The 15,437-nt window shown below is 44.9% G+C and overlaps 1 protein-coding gene across 1 annotated transcript in view; it reads right to left on the bottom strand.

The window, feature by feature from the left end:
* Window positions 1–1,648: 1,648 nt before the first annotated feature.
* The window catches only part of LOC139667154 (ETS domain-containing transcription factor ERF-like), a 39,632-nt gene continuing 25,843 nt past the window's right edge, over window positions 1,649–15,437 (bottom strand). The window contains exons 3-5 of the mRNA XM_071546573.1: window positions 10,352–10,464; window positions 7,182–8,125; window positions 1,649–6,733 (exon numbers count right to left, since the gene is read on the bottom strand). Coding sequence (XP_071402674.1) covers window positions 6,074–6,733; window positions 7,182–8,125; window positions 10,352–10,464 — 1,717 coding nt within the window. The 3' untranslated portion in view covers window positions 1,649–6,073. The remainder of the gene's footprint in view (window positions 6,734–7,181; window positions 8,126–10,351; window positions 10,465–15,437) is intronic.

Genomic DNA, 15,437 nt, shown 5'->3' on the forward strand with positions numbered 1-15,437 from the left:
TGTCTTGTGGAAGGAACTAAAACATGAGGTGGGCGGATTATTGAAGTAGATCTATGACAATTAGTCATCATAGCTAAATTTCACTTCTCTCTCACACAGGAATATTACCACGGCTCATTACTAATGTTGGTGATGTGGGAATAGAAGTATATTCTACTGCTGCACTCATTTGAAGTCTGTCTGGATCAAATTTTATGTAAAAACTACAAATGAAAATCAACAATAAGTGGATTTTTACATGTGAAAGATTTTAGATGTCAAATATCTGAGTGAGGCTGTGTGCCCATGCTCTTATTTCATATTACATGACACTCACTTCCACATCAAATTCAAGGATTTTCAATGACTTTCGAGGCCTTTTCTGGTGGAATCGTCATGTTTCGGGGGAAAGACGTGACTCAGAGGCCCCATTTTTTTACTCATCAAGTTAAGACACCATGGTGTTATCTTTCATTTTAAAACTATGGATTCTCCTCAGGATGTGAAGTGTTGATCCTCGGACGGAGAGGGGTGAGCCATATCGATGAATTTGGCCGTTATTCAAAATTTTTTCCAAGGCCCTATTTTATCTTTTATCTCACATCCACAAGCCTTCAAGGGGTTTCCAAGGCTCATGGGAACCCTGATAATATATTCCAGCATCATGAAACACAAACACTTCTAGCATTTTAGCCTCCAGTAGCGATTAAAGCCCTGACCCTGGGCTGGGAGTGTGTGTGTGTGTGTGTGTGTGTGTGTGTGTGTGTGTGTGTGTGTGTGTGTGCCATGGTTTTCCCCTACAGAAACAAAAGCACGATATCATATTAAAACCTGAACTTCTCTCCAGTCTCTCTATATGAATGAGGGAAATGATAGGTGTGTAAGTGGATAGGAAGCTTTGAGGTTTGGCTACAGAATAGATCATCGCAAACTCTCCTATAATGTGGAACACTCTCACACACACACACACACACTACTGAATTATTTCCATTTTCATAACCAAATACTTCCCGTCAAGGACTTCTGGCTGTGGCTGTTTGCCAGGTGGAGAACAAACAACTCTCCTTCACAGAGAGTATAAACAAGGCTATTGTCGCCGAAGTGAGAACGCGAGAAAGCTTTTCTTTCGTGAAACGTGGCGGTCACACCTGCGCCGAGTCTCTTTCGTCGAGCGCACAGCACTTGACTAGCTGTTGACACGACGACTCCAGTCCTGAAACTGAAGCGTCTCACAGACACACGGCCTTCAGCTTCCAGGCAAAACCAATTGTTTTTTTTTTGGGGGGGGGGAATACAATACTAGAACCTGAGAGAGTCCAAGCTGTCACCAGGAAACATTTTGACCAATTCTAGCATACTTTAATGTGTGTGGGTGTGTGTGTGTGTGTGTCTTCCAATGAATCTACAACAAATCCTCAATTCTCCCATGGGTGACTGACTCTTAATCCTGCCTCCTTTGACAAGAGTACAAGCTTTTTTTTCTTCTTCTTTCTGTAAAATGAACGTTAACGCTCTCTGAAAAATACCATCACACATTGCCAAGCAGAGTCTTTTAAGAAGTAACTCTCAAAGGAAGCTGACTCGTCTGACTCAATAGTACAAGGAATACATGAATGAAGAAAAAAAAAAAAAAAAAAAAGAGGAAACTGACATCCATTTTTTACCTGTTTTTTTTTTTAATGAACCCTGATTATTGTTTAATTACAAATGAAGATGAAAAGATAGAAGAGAAACAGAAGTACAGATGGTTCCTCCATGATAAAAGCAAGAGTCTCTGTCCCTCTGGAGTGAAAACTCACTACTGAGGTGGACAGAGAGAGAGAGAGAGAGAGAGAGAGAGAGAGAGAGAGAGAGGTGGACACATTTCAAAATAATACAACGGTTAAACAATACAATGCTTTTTTCTTACAGAATCCCCCCCTCAAAATGGAAAAAAATATATATACACAAGATCAAAAAAATGAGAGCAACAGTTGTTTTTTTCTCCAATATAATGCGATGGGATTACATGACCCTCCTCTTGTCCATGGTGACATGGTTACAAAACCAATCAGCGAGGTTTAAGAAATAAAAAATTGTTTTTGAAGCCAACTAGTAAAAGTACATGGGGGGGGGGGGGGGGGGGGGGAGAGTGCAGACTGGGAAAAAAAACAACAAACTCACAGAAACCAGAAAATTCATGGAGAAGAGGCGGGCCCTTGGCAAGAGGGTACAAAATAATCAAAAATAGTTATGTTAATATTATAATAATTACAAGGAGTAACGGTAATACGTCTCGAAAAATATAGAAGAAAAGGATAAAAAAACAGCACTGATGACATCGAGGGGAGAAAATATATATCGACACGGTGGGAAACTAAGTTCTTTTCTGGTCTTTTTGTCTTGAAGCCACGACAGGCAAGGCAGCACAGGTGGGACAGGTGAGGTTCAGCCTGACATTTTCAGTTTTTCTTAGTTTGGATTTCTCTTTACCAGACACTTTGTCGACCGTGCTGCACTTGTCCTTCAGTCTCCCTAAAACGCTTTGCTGGCATTGTCAGCATTCCCCATTAAAACTAAGGGACAAAGCTAACAGCAAGCCAGCTAGAAAGTAGGTGTGACCCTTATTTTTTTTTTAACGAGGAATGCTAATCATGTTAACAAGCCAATTTAAGGATGTGGAAGGACAGATGTAGAAAGTTTTTTTGAGCCCGGTGAAGAAAAACAACCAACTAAATGAAAAAAAATGCCAATGTCTTTAGGAAACAGACAAGAGACTGGAGCTGGTTGGACAATCTGGACAAGAAAACCAGGACTAAACAACTCTGGCCAAGACTTTATTTGGCCAACCTTCTCTAGGCTGTGCTGCACAGCTTTGTGTGTGTGTGTGTGTGTGTGTGTGTACGGCATAACCATAGAAACCACACGCACACACACACACCGAGCAGAATCAACAACTCAGATTATGGGAAGTCCCTCTCTCCACTCCACTCTGAGGTTTTGTGATGCCATTTCCTCTGTGTGTGTGTGTGTGTGTGTGTGTAGTTTCTATGGTTATGCAGTCTACTCCAGAGAGACTGCGGGGGCGTCTGATGTCACGTGTGATGTCATGTTCCTTTATTCTAGCCACAGCAAAGCCTCACTCTAACCAGGGCGTATGTGTGTGTGTGTGAGTGTATGTATATATATATGGGTAGTGTTCAGTCCAACCCATACACACTTAAGTTCACAAAGCTGCTTGAGTCCACAGTCCAAACCTAAAGGCAAAGTCCGCTCGTCTCGGCAGCTGCGGTCCTGAGCTGGAAACCTGCTCGATATCTGTGCCGTCCAATCAGAATCCGTCCGCTCCAAAACACACAAGTCCGTGACCAAGTCCCCGTCACAACCTCCGCCTCCACGTTTTCAGCAGATCTGGCCCAAACAGCGGCTGCAAATCATTCTTAGCGTTTGTTTCGATCCGCAGTGAGCGCCACATGGGTGGGGTTTACCAGGTGGGGCGATGCGAGGAGTGCCAAATCGTTTAGATACTTGAAAGTAAACGAAAGTCAATTTAATTTACATTCCTGTGACTCACAAGTTGCCCAACACTGTCCGGACTGTCCTGCTGCGGTGCACCCCACCCACCTGGTGCTCCTGGGACTAAAACAAACGCACAGAATTATTGGGTATATACCATTTGTCCCAGGTCTGGTTAAATGTTTATGATCGCTCATTTATCCTCGTCCCATCACACCCTCGGTCCCCTGAATACACAATACCTGTTTTTTTTATTTTTACAATATAAATAGAAAATTCTGATATCGGCGGCCTTTGTCTCTGCAGCTCAGCGGTCAAGAGAAGGCAAGGGTGAGAAGGCAAAGGCTGAATTATACTGGTAATAATATGCCCGTTAGAATATATATATATATATATCTTTACCATTAAAAATAGTTTTCCTGATTCGTATCAAATGACCATATTGAAATATAATATTTGAATTCAATATATATTTGAATAAAATATATATGTGTAGTTTTACTTATTCTGTATCTCTCTTTTACAAAAACAGAAGGCAAGGTGGTACTGTGTGTGTGTGTGTGTGTGTGTGTGTGTGTGTGCGTGCGTGTATGTGTGTGTGCTGCTAAAACATTATTTGGCTGGGGGTAATTGGAAAAAAACTCTTCTGTTGGTTAAAAAAGGCACAATCTTATTTAGACTTCTTTGTTCATTAAAATGGGCGCAATGGTTCTTTTTTAACTACAGGAATAAAATGTCATAAAAATAACTTGTTGCTAAACGTCTCAGTGAAGGTTTGCCTGAGTTAACCTTGATGCTCCACATTCATTACATGGTTCCCGTTCTCCCTAGCCAAATCAGTTCATTTCAAATCGCTGAGTCTCGGCTTCTCAAAATATCATATAAACAGTTAGATAGGCTATTATCTTAGAAAAAAAAAACAAAAAACAAAGGAAACCCCCCTCAGATCACTGCAAAATGCCCTTAAACCAGCGTCCAAAATACTGTCCACGTCCTTAAGAGGCACTAGTGTCCTTAGAGAGGAACAATACAGTCTTTAAAAACAGGGGGAACGCAGAAGAGAGCAGTGGATCTGTTTTGTTTTTTTTCACGTGGGAGAAAACACTACCAATGCCCTCAAGCCTCCAAACCCCTCAGGGATTGTGCGAAGTCACGCAGGGACACTGGCAACTCTCAACAGTTCATTCAAGGCCCGATGTTTTCGCCCCCAGCTTTCGGTCCACAAACGGAGACAAAATGCGTCCACGGTGACAGCGTCTTTGCTCCTCATTTCCCCAAGAACTCTTTGTGCCACAGTGGAGGGAAATAAAAAAGAGAGGGCAGATCCTGGATGGTTTTGTTTATACAATGGGGAACTGCATCCTTTCGCTGGCTGACCGCGGCAGCTGTCAAACAATCGACACCATCTGAGTTGAGCTCAGAGGGGAGAAATAAAAGTCGTGAAAAGTCTGGAAAGTCAGTTCATCAACAAATCTTCCTTTCTTCCATAGGCTTAGCATGTCCGTCTTTCCCCCATGATGTACAATCCCACCCTCATTTAACGTCTTTATACACTGTAGAGAACGGGCTGAGTGTCAAAGAGTGTCTAATGATGAAGAGACCACTCACTTCAGCCCCCGATACAGTCTCTTGTGTCTTGAGTTGTTGTCTGGAGAAAAGGCCGTGATTGGAGAGTTCATTCTAATCAACTCAAGGAAAAAAAACAATGGCTACATCCCTCTTCAGTCTATAAGATCCATGGGTAAAGAGGCCTGATTTTGTTCTCCATCCTCCATCTTGTAAAGGACTGTATAGTGAGGGGTGCAGATAGAGAGGCACTTCTGTAATCTCTATCAGGGCTGTTAAAGGTTTTTTTTTTTTTTTGTAGCATCAGGATCAGTGATGTCAGTCTGGCTGGTATGGAGAGGTGGAGGAGAGGAAAGAAGAGGAGAGGAGAAGAAGAGTAAGGAGGAGGGTGAGGCGACTCCATGTGAGCCACACATGGGTGTGAAATGAATTAAAACCCGTTCATCTGCTGCGGTACAACACAGGCTGGCTTTGTACTCTTAAGGGACGATATGATTGATTCCATTAAGCCAGATGATCCAACACAAATAAACTACCGGCCAATCCCATCAAAGACGGCTCAGTAGGAAAGTTTTAAATAGTAACTGATGTGCGGCAATCCCTGACAGACTAGCACTAGTAGACTCAACAGGCAAAACTGGCGCTAAGAGGGCGAGGAAGCATCGACAAGGCAGTGTGCAACGAGAAGGAGGGATCTTAGGGGCCTAACTAAGCTCCCTCTCTAGGCTCCTCAGCTGTAGGGACACTAATGTTAAAGACGGGACTGAAGATACAAGTCAGTTTATAGGCTAAGTATGGTTATCTCTTAGTGTTTTAAGTCCCAGCAGAAACACTCTGTCTGCTGTGTTCGTGTTGGATAAGGTGTCTGGGTTAAAAAAAGGCATTATGTCTCTCAGTACATGTGAGGCTACACAGGCACTTCTGTCTATGTGTGTGTGTGTGTGTGTGTGTGTGTGTGTATGTGTGTGTGTGTTAGTAAGAATCCCAGAGGTGCGTGCTTCGATCTAAGTAGGATCCCAGGTGTGTGTGCGTCTCAGCAGCCTGTGTTTTCCAGAGACAGCTGTGCCGTAGCCCTCTGCAGCTCGGAGCTCGCTCTGCGCTGGGTGGGCGCCGGCGGCAGCACCACCCCCAAACTAACACCTCCTCCTCCTCCGTTCTCCGCCTCCCTCGCTCTCCTGCCTGCCTCCTCTCTCATCCCCTCCACCTCCTCCTCCTCTGCTCTCACTTTCTTGTCCTCTGCCTCGTCCCTCTCTCCATCCGCCTCCATCTTCTGGTCTTCGCTCCAGCGGCGCTTGAAGCGCAGTTTGAGCGGGATGCAGCGCGTGCCCCCGGGGCTGATGGGAGCCGGCCCTTGCCCCTGACCCGGCTCGCTCTTCAGGTTAATCAGAGGGAAGGCCGGGGCGCCGCCGCCCAGAGGAGGCGTGGCGGGGGTCTTGAAGACGTCCTCGTCGTCCTCTGGGTCGTAGTCAGGGTTACCATGAGAAGGAGGGTGAGGAGGGGCGAAGAGGCCGCCACCGGTTCCGTTGGCCTGGTGGTGGTGGCTGTTGCGCTGATGGTGAAGATGATGGTGATGAGCTGTTGGGGTGAAGACGTCGCCTTCGTCGTCCTCGTCATGGTGATTCAGCTCATCTTCCTCGCTGATGTCGGTCACCTCCACTTCCTCCTCCGTCTCGATGTCCGATATCGGCTCCACCTGGGAGGAAGAACATTTTGAAAAATAAGCTTATGCCATTTCATTTATTACTCTATGACTCAGGACGCTACCTGGACAGAAGCCCCTTTCTTTTGGGTTCCCATGTTACAGGAGCGTCCCAGGAGCACCCAGCACCCAGGCTGAAAAAGGTTATGGAGCCCTGGTTTAAGGAATTTTGAATACCATGTTGAAGAAATGTTTTATCATACATGTTTGGACAGATTAAATGGCGTAAAAAAAGGTAATCTTGGTCTGGATCAGTGTTTCCACTGAAGGGCTGGAGAGTACTACTGTTCCTTGTGGAGCCACCGACCTGAAAGAATTTTATTTGTATTGCTTTAAACGGAGAGTTTTCATGCCTCATCCAAATGTTTGTGAGGTCTTTCCACACCACCAAAAAACATTTCTACGGGGAAACACCACACCCAGTCTCTGCCAATAGTCTCACCTTGATCTTAGGAGGTCCCACAGCAGAGGCAGAGTTGGCGATCAGGCCGGACCCCAGGAAGGAGGAAGACTGGCTGGAGGAGGAAGAGGAGGAGCCTCCGCCAGAAGCAGCCAATGAGCTCCCTCCGTCCCTCTGCTTGCGCCCCAGCGGAGGCGGCTGCAGCTTGAACTTGAACGGCGACGGGTGCTGCAGACCCTGCGGCCCGTCCTCCCCTCCGCCGTGCTGCTGGCTCAGCGAATGGGAGAGCGACAGGGGCGGGCCGTGGAGGTGATGGGCGGCCGACGGGCCGGTCACGGAGCCAGAAGCCAGCTTCTCCGGGGCGGGGCGGTGGGGCTGCGGGATGACGATGTTGGGATAGTGGAGGAAGGCTCGGGGGCTGAGGTGGTAGTTGTAGACGGACTGGGTGTGGGCCTGCAGGTAGCGCTTCATGTCCTCCGGGTTGAAGGAGAAGTGGGAGCCCAGCATGGGGGAGGACAGGGAGGGGGAGGGGGTGTAGGGCAGGTGGGAGGTGGGGGTCATGGACAGAGCTGGGGAGAGAGTCGGGGCCAGCAGGCCCCCGGGGCCGGGCAGGGGGGAGACGGGGAACGGGGACAGGGACTCGGGGTGGATCCTGGGGGCGGGTCTGGGGAGCCCCGCCGGGTTCGGGTAGATCCTGTAGAGAGACTCGTGGGGCAGGCGGGGGTGCAGCAGGCTCCTGTATGCCCTCTCAGGACCCACGCCCCGCTCCTCCGCCCCCACGGCCTCCTCCAGCTCCGAATTGGTGGAGGTGCCGTCGCTGCAGTCGCTGACGGAGCCGCGGGCCATGCGCCGCGCCACGCTGCTGAACATGCCCGGGCTGCGCAGCTCCTCGTTGGGGGAGAGGACCTCTGATGGCGTGGAGGGGGGGAAGCGGAAGTGGGTGCCTCCGGTCGGGACGGGAGGGGCGCTCTGGGGGACACCTCGACCTGGGAGGGAGGGGAGGTGGGGGAGAGAGAGAGAGGGAGGGAGGCGATGAGTTAGTTAAAACAAAGATATTGAGTTGAAATGGTTAAAACAGAGGAATGGAGAGAAGATGAAAGTGGAAAGGAAAAGAAAAGTAAAAAGAAATTCAGAATCTTAAACTGAGGAGAAAGGGAAAAGTAAGAAGAGTAGGTGAAAGTGTGTGTGTGTGTGTGTGTCCCATAGCCCAATAATATTACCCAGAGGGTCACAAGCAGACAGAAAGAAAACACTGGGTTACACAAAGCCACAAGTTCCCTTCTTTCTCTCTCTTTCTGTCTTGCCCTCCCTCTGTCTCTCTCTCTCCCACCCTCTCTCTCTCTTTCCTGCCAGGGAGACTGTGGCACTGCAATAAATTCTTGGCATCCGAGCACGTGCCAGAATTAAATATTGGAAAAGTCGCTCTTACTGCCATCACAAACATGGGTTGGGTTGCTCTGTTTTTTCCAGTACCACTGAGCATGTGTGTGTGTGTGTGTGTGTGTCTCTCTCTCTCTCTCTCAAATCTGTGTGTGTGGCTGTGTGTGCACGCAAGTACACATCTCAGAGCCGCGTGTGTGAGTAAAAACAGCGTGTGAGCCGCGTATATGTCTGTAGGAGTGTGTGTGCTTGCATATCAGTCCAGATTGGCATGGGGTTGTGTGTGTGAGAGTGTGTGTGTGTGTGTTTAACCATCATATCACAACATGTCAGTGTGTGGGCCACATCACAAGGACGGGATAATAAAAGCTTCATGCTGCACTTATGTCACCCAGTATCCATCGCTCCATATGGGCTGTGTTTACACTGGGTGGCCGGGACCAGAACGAGAGACGAGAGACTTCAGAGGAGGGAGGGGAGGAGAGGGGTGAACTGGGACGTGGCACACTGGTGTCTAACCATGGTAGATTGGAGGACACACACACACACACACACACACAGAGCAAGCAGGCAGAGCTACACATGCACACACACGCCACCCGTTCCTGTATATGTATATGGATTTGTAGTAACTTTTTAAGATTTCTCGTACACAAAATGTTAACATGAGTGAATCAAGAACCTGCCACACTGGCTGGAAACTTTCTGAGACGACATCTGAACACCTCCGTTACACACAGTCTTTGGTCTTTGCCTCTTCTCAAACTTTGTCCCTGCCGACCACCGTACACTCTCTCTGACCGTGAGCCAATCAAATCAAAGCAAAACAATGGTTCTGTATCAAACGCGCTCCTGTTACGCTGCTCTGCACAAAGCGCTGGCGTCTAAACTTCTATTTCTTCGCTGCCTGGATGGTTGATGCGCTTAGCGTGAGTTGAAACTTTATTCCCATGTGACGAGTCACTTCAGGATGATTTACAAACTTGATCCACTGTATAAGTGAATGAACAAGTTTTAAATTAAAACCAAATCTGCTCTTGTAACTTCATCTCTTAATCTAGATGTAGTTGTCACCCAACCCATTCTGTGCAAAATGTCTAATTATTTTGGCTGGTAAAAATTATTCTTGGCAATTACATTTTTTTTTGCAGTTTTCCAGAACCTTGACAAAGTGAGCCAAAAAGTTAATTTCAGACTGGCTGTGACCCACAAACACCCTACATAAGACAGAAGTGGACTCTAATCCACAGACACATGAAGGCTGGAGTGCCAAGAAAATACTGCTTGAACATATCCTCGCTGTCAAGTTCGAAACTGTTCTTTTTATCCAAAGTAGCCATCCATTCCTGTTACCCAGGGATGTAAATCAGGACAACAAAAGAAAATAGTAAACTATATGGAAGGGAATATGATTTTTCAAAGATTACCATTTCCTATGTGAAGGTGTCTGAAAGGTGGTACGATTTGATTTTTCAAACTGATCAGACACACACAAACAACAATTAACAAGCTAACAATTTTGGCTTACAATACTTTCAAAAACCAAAACGCCGGAGGGAGTGCTTCTTGTGTGACCTGAAACGACTCCCTGGTCGTCATTACACAGACAGACAGACTTGTTACACAGACCGACTTGTTAAAAAACCTGAACCACCCCTTGACGTCTATTACATCCATAAGAAAACTGCTGTCTATGATGCTACAGACCGCCTGAGGGTTTATTAACTTGGGATGTCGCCCAGGTGTTTATGTACATATGTAACCCCGAGTGTGTGTGCATGAATATGGATGTGTGTCAGTCAGAGTGTGTGTGCGTGAGTGTGTGTACGTACCAGAGCCCATGTCGATGAAGGGGTAGTTGACCAGCACTAGTTTGTTGAAGTTGAACTTGTAGGTGAACCTCTTCCCTTTGGTCTTGTGGAGGATCCTCTTGTTATAGTAGTATCTGGAGAGAGAGGGACAGAGAGCGGGACAGAGAGCGTTATCTTTCAGCGAGTTCAACGAGTCAATCAAGCACACAGCCTCGTGAAATATATCATTGGTATGGGTAAATATGCTTAGTTTGTGCATTTTTCCTATTGGAACCATGTAACAAGACAAACTTTCTCCAGCATGCAACAAAAACAACTCTCACACAGAGTTGGACAGCCTAACATTCATAAAAGTAATTAATAAGTTTACTTAGGAAATACCTATTTCAGTAATTTTTTAATAGTTGGCGCTGTATAGGAAATAAGAGACTGCAAAAGCTACCACTGTAACAGGTAGGTAATTACATTTTAAAATAGAGAGAAAAACATAAATAGGAATGTTCACTCATCAGCCCATGATGAATATGTATTATTTGAACCCAAAAGGAATATGCAAAAGAAACCATTTTTACAGCTACTGTCTGATGAATAGAGAAAATACACCAAAACACCGGGATGAAAATGGTTCAAAAGCCTTTGCAATGGGTTTTAAATAGTGTGTTACATGCTAAGGGAGAAAGAAAAGAGCACAGCAGGTTGTTGTGAGACGCTGAGATGGAGCTGAGGGCGTGTGCCTGTATGAAGCACTGATTAGAAGATGTTTCTGTTCTGAGAGACAGACAACTAAAAAACACGGCTGAGTTGGTTCTGGTGTGGACTAGGCATAACTCTTGACAGTCAACAAATTTAGTTGCTCAATGGTTTTCCAGTCAGTACACCTCATCAGACGTGTACACCCCATAAAGAAAGATATAGAAAATCTGGTGATCAATATACATAGACAGAGAAAAAGACAGAGAGAGAGATACAGAGGTAGAGGGAGACAAAGACAGAGAACGACCAGCAACAAAGATCACACTGTGACCAACACAATCAACAAGTCACTAGAAGTCCATTCGTTTCCTTTAGAGCTGAACGACCAGAGAAACTCGGCCGATGTGCGGACAGTCAACAAGATCAACATCCAATCAGATTTCTGCGCTTCCTTGTTTTCCTACCCGTTATTCTGTTTCATGAGCAACAGTTCCACCTGGCAAGCGCAAAATGGAGAAGTTGATTCCAGCCATTCAAAGCTTCTCAGTTCTCTACAACAGGAAAAAAACATCTCAAAGACAATAGACAGCAGCTGCATCCACTGTTTGGGTCGACGGTAAGCTGTGAGGTAATGTTGAGGTTTTTTTTTTCCTGTTAATTGTCGATTAATGCTACCTAATTGTCGCTTCCTAGCTATGTCGGTGTGTCACAACAATGTAATGTTCTGGAAGGCAAATCAAGTCAAACTCCCATTGTGACCACTAAACAAAGCGAGCCATTAGGACAGCCATTCTGATTTAGTGTTGTCCAGCCCGCTCCATTAGTAAGAGTGCATTAGTCATCGTCAATACACAGAGCGGCGCGGAGCAGTGAATAGCAGGCCGCTGGCAGCTCGACTAAAACAAGATAAAATGGTTCCCTCTGACTCACCAATAGCCTCAGGACTAAACTGCATTCATATTTCTCTACATAGAAGCCTCAAAACTCATGTCTCTCATTCAGCTGTGACTCGCCGCCCCATTCTGAGAAGTGTTATATCTTATTCATCATTGTCAATATCAGAGAAAATCAGTGACTTGTTTTCTTGTCTTAACCAAGCTTCCCTCCATCTCTCTGTCCGTCCACTTATCCATTACTATCTATCTATCTATCTAGGCTATCTATCCTTCTTTCCACATCCATCCATCTCTCTATAGAGAACCAGATGGGTGGGGTTTAGAAAGTTTATTGCCAGACTGATAAAACGGAGACATGAAAGTGGCCTTTTTGTAAATTGCCCACTTTCATTTTTATTGTTTTACCTTGTTCTGTTTTTATTTCTTGCACCTGTGTTTATTTTTCTCTGTTTCATTTCCTTGTTTTAAAATGCTATCTACGTTGATTTTATTTATTCACTTGTATTCACTTCGATTTTTCCTTTTTCATGCTGTAAAGCACTTTGTAACATTTTTTTTTTTAAAAAGTGCTATATAAACAGTAAAAGTTTATCATTCTTTTGAAGTAATAAAATACACTACTATAACACAATGGTGCAGAGAGTAAAAATACATATTTGTGAGGTGAGAACAGCTTTTCACATCAAAAGAAAGAAACCAATCCAAAAAACAACACACATTGTCACATATTGTATTGTGCCAGAGAGTTTGGACCATTTTAAATTATTAAGTTACAGATACTTTCCTGTGATTTGACACTATCTGTATATCCCCGATGTGGTTAAACTCCACCCATCTGGTGCTCCAAGCGGGTTAAAATAGGCCTGGCCAAAATCCTACATGCAGCACCTGTACCTTGCCACAGGGCTGCACAATTAATTGTGCATGTTCATACATTGCGATTTTAGTTTCCACAGTACTGAGGCATTTTATTTCATTTAGGGAATATCCGGTGTGGTTGCAAATAGTCAAGATTTTGATACAAGCCAAAAGTACAGAAAAACAATTTGTTTCACATTGAGACTAATAACGGCGGTTAATAACCACAATACCAAGCAGAATAATCGGGGTTATAATATTAGCCATAATCGCGCACGACTGTACTGCTTGGTTGTGAGCAGTGTGTTAGTCACTGGTGCCAACAGATGGAGTTTGGCACAATAGAGACCCAAGTAGAGTAGGAGTGTTTGAACCAGGAGCTGTTCCAGTCGCTCTGACTCAATGAGTGAAGGGCCTCTCCTGATAGAGCCTGCCGCTACGCCCACCCACACAATCACACTTAACACAGTCGCACACACACACACACACACACACACACACACACACACACGATTGGACACACAGACACATGGCAAGCAGGCAGACACACACACAGCAGGCATACAGGTATATCGCAGGCAGAAAAGCACACAAATAACACAGATACATGCACAGACACATGGTAAACAGGCAGACAAAAGCACACACTGCAGGCAAACCCCCCACCAAAAAAAAAAAACACACTCACAAATGCTTGTGCACACACTCACACCCCTCAGGAAGTAAACGGCAGTACTTGTGAGCCAGTGTTACGATATCAGGCGTCTGTGTGGAGTGAAGCCTGGAGGAACATAATGTTCACAGACGCGTGGATAGATGGATGGTACTTTGAACAGGTCAGGGAACAGGCCAGGCACATACATGTGAAAGGAACACACACACACACACACACACATACACACACTCAAACACTAAGTATTGAGTCAATATGGGACACCAAGTCTCGCATACCGGGCTCAGGCTTGCTCGAGGCCTCCAACTCTTTGAAGACAATTTGAACTTGCTTCAAATAAACTAGAAAGGAGTTCGGCTGTATAAGCTACACCCCAGTGTATTGAACACACACACACACACACACACACACACACACGCACACGTACACAAACACACGAGCCCACAGACACGCATGTCTGCACATGCATGCACATATATATGCATGAACGAACACACACACACACACACACACGCAAGTATGCATACACATGCACGCACACTTCAAAGACGCTGAGCAGCATCAATCAAATGCTTCACATCTAACAGGGAAAAGGCTTTCTTCCAATGACTTCAGAATTAATTAACAGCTTCATTCATATAAGAGGCTTATAAACCACAGAAAGGCATTTTTAAAGCTAAGTTTAGCTCCAGCTGGGGCCGTCCGTGATATAAAAGACTCACTGTGGCCTTACGGAAAATAACTGTTCCTGTTTGAAATTAACTGTTAAATGTTCATTTAAAATCCGTTTGAACTCCATTCTTCCTACAACCTGCAATTAATTTTGGACAAATACATTTCGGGTCTATTCACAAGTATTCTTGAAAAGTTTGACATGTTTCAAAACTGATCTGTGTGGCACCAGTTCTGTTAGCGGCATCAAATACAACCTGCAGAGACAAATTGCTTGCTTTAGAGGCGTAAATTATTGTAACAAAAAAATGAAGAGGATATATAAATCAAACATTCCTTTATATTATGTAATTAAATGAGTCGAGATCAAAAATTATACCGGTGCTGTCCTTTTATTAGCTTCAAAGGTAAGAAAGGCAATTTAATCTATACTTAACCCAAAGTTAAGCACATATTTTTTAACTACCAATTTTTATACTTTGTTTGACTTGACTGTATTCAGTGATATAAACAGTATGTTGTATGTTATGTATGTATCTTTTATGTTTGTCACAATGCTGCTTTAATGACCATATCCCTCTATAAATTTTGATTTTTTCATTACTAATGGCACTGCTTGGTCAAATGTAGGACACACATATGCCTAAAGATTAAAATTTGGATATGAGCAAAGCCTGATGGCACTATTTATGTTAAAATGTGTTCCTGGTTCGGTGGCTTTGGATACAGGTCTAAACATGAATTAAATAACATGAAGCTGTCATATAAGGACAGGTCGAAGAGACCCAAAAAAGGTTTAACTAGTGACAAACAAGACACAGATGGGCTGGAGGAGGGCTGACATAACAAGGTGTTGGTGTGTATATGTGTGGTGTGTGTGTGTGTGTGTGTGTGTGTGTGTGGTGACTAGGCAGTGTAACAAGTCATCACCATGGCAAACTATAACCCACACCAACCTACGACACAGGTGGTGACACCGATGACTCGCTGTGTGTGTCTGTATGTGTGTGTGTGTGTGTGTGCGTTTCTGTGCGCGTGACGATGAGAGAACAGGCTGGGAGCTAAATAAAACTTTGCAGCATCCCACATGTGCTCCGCAGAGGGTGAAGGTGTGTGTTTCTAAATCTGCTGTCACCCTGGAGTTCTACCAGCATCTGAGACACGCGGCTCACGAGAAATCACGATTTCCTTCTTTCATCACATTTTACACTGCAGGCTTGTAGCTGAGACTCTAATCCGGAGAGGCTTACAATAAACAGAACGGAAAAATCAGCTTAAACTCCTAGATCAACAACATTGCCGCAGTTCCTTGACA

Source organism: Centroberyx affinis, unplaced genomic scaffold (genome assembly GCF_046629955.1).
Source record: "Centroberyx affinis isolate AG114_WGS23_722 - 3 ecotype Tasmania unplaced genomic scaffold, CSIRO-AGI_Caff_v1 ptg005327l_1, whole genome shotgun sequence".
In the NCBI taxonomy this organism is placed as follows: domain Eukaryota; kingdom Metazoa; phylum Chordata; class Actinopteri; order Beryciformes; family Berycidae; genus Centroberyx; species Centroberyx affinis.